The sequence below is a fragment of the Montipora foliosa genome, chromosome 5 (genome assembly GCF_036669935.1).
Source record: "Montipora foliosa isolate CH-2021 chromosome 5, ASM3666993v2, whole genome shotgun sequence".
NCBI classification, from domain to species: Eukaryota; Metazoa; Cnidaria; class Anthozoa; order Scleractinia; family Acroporidae; genus Montipora; species Montipora foliosa.
Genome location: NC_090873.1, coordinates 43,487,425 through 43,494,924, shown reverse-complemented (window position 1 = coordinate 43,494,924; position 7,500 = coordinate 43,487,425). Strand labels below are relative to the sequence as shown.

At 38.9% G+C, this 7,500-nt stretch overlaps 1 protein-coding gene across 1 annotated transcript in view; it reads left to right on the top strand.

The window, feature by feature from the left end:
• LOC138004291 (matrilin-3-like) overlaps positions 1 to 7,500 on the top strand; it is a 13,436-nt gene that overhangs the window by 5,748 nt on the left and 188 nt on the right. Inside the window, exons 2-6 of the mRNA XM_068850766.1 lie at positions 1,481 to 1,592; positions 2,370 to 2,492; positions 4,708 to 4,830; positions 5,118 to 5,281; positions 5,670 to 7,500. The exon at positions 5,670 to 7,500 is cut by the window's right edge and continues 188 nt beyond it. Of these exons, the coding sequence (XP_068706867.1) occupies positions 1,487 to 1,592; positions 2,370 to 2,492; positions 4,708 to 4,830; positions 5,118 to 5,281; positions 5,670 to 5,705 (552 nt within the window). The 5' untranslated portion in view covers positions 1,481 to 1,486 and the 3' untranslated portion in view covers positions 5,706 to 7,500. The remainder of the gene's footprint in view (positions 1 to 1,480; positions 1,593 to 2,369; positions 2,493 to 4,707; positions 4,831 to 5,117; positions 5,282 to 5,669) is intronic.

Sequence of the window (7,500 nt, the reverse complement as noted above, 5' to 3'; positions counted from 1 at the left end):
CAATCAATCAATCAATCAATCAATCAATAATTAATGAACATTAATTGAAATGCGCTCCACTACAAGAGCACAACATGCAGGACTTTCTCGCTCACGATCAGGAAGCACTTTCACCTCAATCAGATAAGGACCAGGAGTGTTAGTCCACTAATAAGACCATTACATGCAAGAAGACTTTTAATGTCATGGTCTTGGCTTAGCTTTTTTTGTCACATTATTCTCACGTGTCAAAAGTATGGAAGCCTCGGTGTCATGTCAGAATTTGCTCCTCTTTGCCCCAATAGCATCCAAAAAGAATGTCATCAAAACTCTTCGTCTGTCAATTTATCCTTCCATTTAAGTCCGTAATTGTCGTTTTTCAATTTCCTCAATTATAACAGAGATGGACTCCAAAAAAGGTAAAGATCACCCTGTGGTAGCGGGACTGAAGAGTAAGTGTAACAGAGGTCTGACTGAAACAGACATATCCTGGTCAAATGGAAATGTCGAATGCACTAATATTACAAGTTTATTTTACTTTTTCAGTTGCGATTCTATTCTAGTCTAACCACCTTTCTCATTTGATTTTACGACTACCTCAAAGTCATAGTTAAATGTTCAGGCAAAGCACTCTTTCCAACTCATTTTAGAAATATCACATACCAGGGCCGACTTTTTTCTAATTAGAAAAAACTCAAATGGACCTGAAAAAAACAATCGTGTATTTTTAAGACAGACATAACTGATTAGAGTGTAATGTGAAGTGCTAGGTTTCTACCTCATATGAACCATGTGAGCATTAGCCCTACTAATGGAAATGGGTCCACACAAGGACAGAGAAAAACTCTGACCAGGGTGGGATAAGTTAAGATAGCTGACTATAGACTTGTTAGAAGATTATACCTTTTCCTTTGTTTGTCATTTTTAATCAAACGGTCCCTACTACAATAACGCAAGCGATGAAAGATCTCAGCAAAACGCAGGGAGAATCTGGAATATTTTATTGCAAAGCAAGTGGTCACCCGGCTCCTCAAATCACGTGGGCATCTGGACTGAATGAAGACCTGCCCATCCAACCTCGTTCCCAGGGCTTTTCTCCGCCGAAGATAAGGTGGCCTTCTCCTCGGCGGAGAAAAGCCCTGGGAACGAGATTGCTGCCCATCCCCTCTGAGGAGCGGTTCAGGATCCTACCTAGTGGATCCCTCGTTATACGTCACGTTAATTTCACTGATGAAGGTATGTACCGCTGCGTGGCGTCAAATCCCGTGGGATCGGCCACAGCGCAGCGCTCCTCAAAGTTACAGGTGAATAGCTTCATGGGTCACAGGTTGGATTAGTAGTACCTTCGCTTCAATGGGCTTCTACAATAACGAAAGTCTCTCAAATTTTGGCCATATTCCCTAGTTTTCTTATGTGTCTCTTTATTCTCTTTTGTAGAAAATATAAAGTTTAATTCTAATCAACTATAGGTATTCTCACTCAAAGTTTTCATTTCTGTCAGATTTTGATGAGTGCAAAACCCGCAGTGATGACTGTCAGCAGTTGTGTATCAACACGCATGGCAGCTTTAGGTGTGAATGTCATGCTTGAGAAAGACAGGAAGGAGTGCCAAGGTAAATTATTTCCCATCATTCGTCTGTACTCACAATGAGTAGCTAACGTATTAAGGGTTAGTAGCAATGATGACGAGGGACACGTCTCGACGATTACATGATCGAATATTCCCTTTCGTATGGAATGATGGCATCGTTCTGCTACTGAAAAGCTTGCCATTGAACAACATTTACCACTGATCCACAGTACCTGCTGCATCATGTATTCATATTAAACAAAAAACCTGTCATTTACCACAAAGTTAACCACTGATCTACAGTATAGAGGTCTGAACACAAACAAAGAAAAATAAATTGAACGTCCAATTATTTTTGAGTTTTTGTGAGGATCTCCTTAGTGGCAATACTTACAAATAATAAACTGTCTTTTCCCCTCCCCCCCCCCCCCCCCACCCCATCTTGTACCATTAGCCAAGTGGAAGTTGACATTAGCAAGACGAAATTCTGCAACTCTAGGCTCGATTCCCGCCTGGAATCCGATCGAGTGTTAAAGCGAATGCTACGTCGTTTAAGATGAAGCGAAAGTCAGTTTGACATAAAGAAACAAGTGCTATCCCATTTTAAAGAGGCTTTTTTACACAGCGCAAATCGCCAAAATCGAGCATGAACGAGAGCGATGCGTGAGTCGAGATGGAGGTGAAACAACGATGTTGCGTCATTTTCGTGTCTGGCGATTCGCACATGGCTAAATATTGTTAATTCGTACCATTTCATGACATAACATTTGTATTTGATATTTATTTAGTTTTGTTCTTGTTCTTCTTTCTTTCCTTTTAGATGTCGATGAGTGCTTTTTGGGAAGCCACATGTGTGATCACATTTGCCACAACACTGCAGGCAGTTTTAGATGCAGCTGTCAATCGGGATACAGGCTAATGGTGGATCTCATAACTTGCACGGGTAAATTAATTTCAAAACTATGTTAACCAAACACTAAGTGACCCAAGTTTTTAAGTCTTGTTTTCAAGAAGACACCTTTATATTTTAACTGGAATTTTACTATTTTACTTTTTAATGTCCGCCATTACTTGAGAGAGCTGGATTAAGAAGAAAATCATGACGTCAAAGACTCAACCGTTTAAGAATGCAATGCGTGTGTACACGGCCTAATTAATATGCAGCACGGGAGTTTCGGGGCTTTCAGACTTTAAACTCGTGTTTTGCATATATAATAAGCTGCATTTACGAGATGAAATTTTAAAGTTGTGAGTAAATGATGCCTCATTCCCTTCATGCAACTCTCTTTGGTCGTATCGGTCAGTTTTGAACGTGAGTAACGGCGGACCGTGAAATCCAAAGTAAAAAGCCTTTGGATAAAAATCAAAGCTCACTGAGCTTGAAAATTTTGTGAGTCAGGTGTTAAGCAAACACACTTTCGAAATCAGTAAAAAAAGGAACAGGGGCACCCAACGAATCTGTTCCTCACATTATCTGTTCCCCAGAGGAATCTTGCTGGCTGGCAAAAATACAGGTGTTTCGATGAGCTGGCTGGGAAATTTTGTTATTGATAGAGGTTTTGCCTGGGAATTACTGACTTTTTCTAGCATTTCAACCCGAGCTGGCTGTAGAAACTCTGAAGACTGAGGACGATTAAATAAAAAAAAAAAAAAAAAAAAAAAAACCCGTTCCCTCTCCCAGAGAGTAGTCACAAACAAACGACGGCTGATCAGAGTGATTGCGCTTGCGGAAAAAACTTGTTTTGTCCCGGTTTTGTCGCTTTTGTTCCGTCGTTTTGGATCGAGGGATTTGAAAGCGCGCGGAATTCCTGACTAAGAAATAAATTTGATCAGCTGGCTGGGAAACCAACAAATTTTATCTAGCTGGCTGGGAAATTTCTTGTGTGTCTTGCTGGGAAAAAGGAACAGATAATGTTTTCCCAGCAACACTGAAAAACACCTGAAAATTCCTTAATAACATTTATTTTCATTGACTGGGGTATAATAATACAATCTACAACAAATTGGTCGTTGAGTGCTCCTGAAGGAAGTGACTTTTTGATGATGATAATAATAATAATAATAATAATAATAATAATAATAATAATAAACTCGTCGACTCAGACGGATAAGTGGACGATTTCACACTAAGACGGGAAACTCGTCTTAGACGAGAAACCCGTCCAAGACGGGTTACTCGAGTCTAGTGTGAATTCGGCCAATAATAATAATAATAATAATAATAATAATAATAATAATAATAATAATAATAATAATAAGAAGAAGAAGAAGAAGAAGAAGAAGAAGAATAAGAATAAGAATAAGAATAAGAATAAGAATAAGAATAAGAATAAGAATAAGAAGAATAAGAATAAGAATAAGAATAAGAATAAGAATAAGAATAAGAATAAGAATAAGAATAAGAATAAGAATAAGAATAAGAATAAGAATAAGAATAAGAATATGTTTATTCACTCTTTGGTAGCATTTGCTAAATTAAAAGAGGGGTTCAGTAGCTAGAAAATGCATAATAGCACGAGATTGCAAAACTTACAAGGACAAAAATAACGGTTACCCGTACTTGAAACTAATAAACCTATCAATGCACAGAGGACTGTTGTTGTTGACGCACTACCTAGCTGTACCCGAGCGGAGACCGTATCCATGGCTGACGCTTGATCGTTCAGGGAGCAGACGAGCAATGCAGGGAGACGATGATGCCGATAATGCCTGAACAAAGCGTTCGCAAGCTTGACCTCGGCGCTCTAACAGTGTCTGTAGACCAGAACGAACAAGCGCTTGATCATAACTTAGGTTTGGCAGAATAATGCGCAGAGCTTCCCTTTGAATGGATTCAATTAGATCACTTAGGTAATCGGGCAAACCAGCTCAAACAGGGGATGCATATTCCAAGACAGAGCGTACTAGGCTACAGTACACTACTGTATCCTTTTTGTGAGGAGTTACGTAAAGCGAAGGTTACTTGATTAACAGAATGGGTGGCTGACAGCCTAACTGGCTGAATGACCGACTGAGTGACACTGAGGGAGGAGATTTGCTGATTTCCCGTGACTGGATAAATAACTGTCTGGTTAAACGACAGGCTTAACCACTGGCTGACTGATTGACTGGCTTTTTTCACCCTCTAATTGATTATTGGTCTTCTCTTTTTGGCGCAGATGTTGACGAGTGCACAGAGCCTGCTCATGGCTGTTCTCAACTTTGTAACAACACCGAAGGAAATTACAACTGTTTCTGCTTAAAAGGCTTCTTCTTGCAAACAGACAACAAAACTTGCGTTGGTACGTTTTGGTGAAGATAACGAGTCTTTTTAGCTTATCATGCTCCATTAGTGAACGGTTTTTGGAGCCACAGGTAGCACCTCCTATCACTGGTGATTTTAGTGGTGGCTTTCGACTTTTTTATTTGATCTGTATAGCTGTGGCTTTAAATACCCGTTGAACGAAGCGCTGATTGCCCGAGCGAGGGGTGTAAATGGTGCATCGTGGGACTTTCTCTGTTACCAGCCCTTCATAGCAAAGGAAACTGGGACGTGTAATTGAGTTTTCCCTTATTTTCCACATTCCAGAGCACAACGTCATTTTGGACAGCTTCAAGCCAACAACGCTCTCAGCTGGATTGGGAGCGTTCGTGGCTATGGCGGGTATCACTGTGTTTATTATTCTTGGGACTGTGATGTGTGTAATACGCTACAAACGAAAAGCACGAGTGCGAATCGCTCGTTTGGCAGAGGTATGCATTTATCACGACTTTAAATACGTTTTACTTAAAGCATGACAAGAAAACATTAATGATCTTTTTCTTGGAAGTTGCAGTCATGATAAAAAGAATTTAGTCAATAATATGTCGTACAAATGTGCACATTACTGCTTGAAATGTAAAGTAGGGGTACACGTTCGTAAGTTCTCTAATTCCGGGGCCACTTGAACGCTTACTTGTAGAAAGAACGTACCTTTGCAATCCATAACAAGTACTTTTAAAGAGGTTATCCCCCCAAAAATGAAAAAAGAAAGCAAAAAAATGAAATGACGGTCTAATTGGCATCCCAAACAAATCCTTTATTGTTGTAGCATACTTCATTTTAACTACTTAATACTGTTTGTTTTTATGTTTACACCAGGACGGAAAGAAATCACTGTTTTCATGGACGGAGTAGCAGTTGAGAAACACATGCAAACCTTTTGAAACCAGAGCTATGTCGCCCTTTTTTCGATAGTATCGACACCGAAGCTATCGAAAAGGAAACACCCTTGAAAGGAAACTCTTTTAAAATCGGTGCCCATACCTACAAACCGTAGACATACATATTTATTACATCTAATCCGCAACCTTAAAACTGTTTCGTTTTCAGAGTACTTAACGTCTCGTGATTTAATATCGCTTTTCCAAGTGTTTCGTTTTCGGAGCTGTTTTGTAACATTCTTCCCAAAATAGACATTAAGCTTCAGATCTGTACCTTTCACAAACTTATTTTGTAAGTACGTTTGGAAGACACACTTTTATGCATTTTGTAAAACAGTTTTATAATAAATTTATATGATAAGCAAATGGAGAATGAGTTGTCTTATCCAACATTACATGGTTTCCTTACTTACTTGACCCTTTAAGGCACTGTTACACTTGGCAATTTTTCGTGAAAATTGTCTCTCAATTTTGTTTTTACAAGAGATCACCTTGAAAAGCTATTCGCGTGAAGGTTGTTACACTAGACAACGTTTCTTGCAATTTGTCTCGCTTTCAAATGATCTCATGAGGTTAAAGGAACATTTTCATTGGCTGACGACACAAGCCGTTGCGATTCAAGTTGCAGGACAGATTTCACAAGTTGCATAGCTTAAAAACTTCGTTGCTAATTTGCGTAAACTAATGCGCAAAGTAGCAATGGATTCTACTTTCCGCGAAGGGTTCTGCAATTTGTCTCAACTTGTTTATGGCAGTTGTAAATTGTGCAACTTCCAACTTGTCTCGCCATGGCGTTTCAAGAGAAGTTTCATAAAAAACCGCAAAATGGAACATTACCTTATATCAAATTAGGGTCTCTTTTTAAAGCGTAACATGCAGTTTCGTTACATGACCCGGATATTCAAATACCATCAGTTTGGCCCTTGCAACGGTAATTTTCTAAATTAAAGACCATAGTATAGGCTGCCTGTAGCCTGTCTTTCCGTTCAGGAGGCTCAACCAACACTTTCAATCAAATGTACTATTTGGAAGGATTGAATCTACCCAACTGTTTCACTTAACAGCAAATGTTATGGTACCAAATAAAATACCAATCATTTCTTAAGAAGATGCACTTACTAAGATGACTTAATTGTTTACCATAGGAACGAAAAAGCCTTCTAAAACTGCCCTATATGTTTTCTTAGAATGCTTTATAATGTCTCAGAAACGAACTTGGTGAATGCTGAAAAGTGGGTAGCAGGCTAATATAAAACTCTTTGTAAAGGTATAAAAAATTCTCTGGCGCCACCTTAAAATTTTCCATTTTGTGAAGGTGGCTATGAATTTGCTCCAGATAATTTTTCCAAACTTTCCAGTGGATTTTTTGGTGCCCCAACGATTATTCCAGGAATTGAACTACTTTCGGCGGAATGCAAAGATACCCTTTCTATTTGCTTAAAAACGCCACCGATCATTCGAGGGAGTAAGCCCTATTAAGAAAGAAATTATTAAGAAAAGAAAAACGATTTCTTTATAGGCCATTTCGGAATTGCGGCAGGGAACTTAGGCGAGTTTCAAATTTCAACTAATCGATAAAGTGACACCACCACATGAAAGATAACTTTGAGATTGGCCATCTGTCCAAGTTTGATGCACTTAGGTTGAACAGAGACCAAGTTAAAGCTTAGAAGCATAGTTAAAAATCCATACAAACGTCTCTAATTTTGAGGCTGCGTCCCCCAAACCATATAAACTCTGAGATATTTTACGATTTCTGTAATATTCAT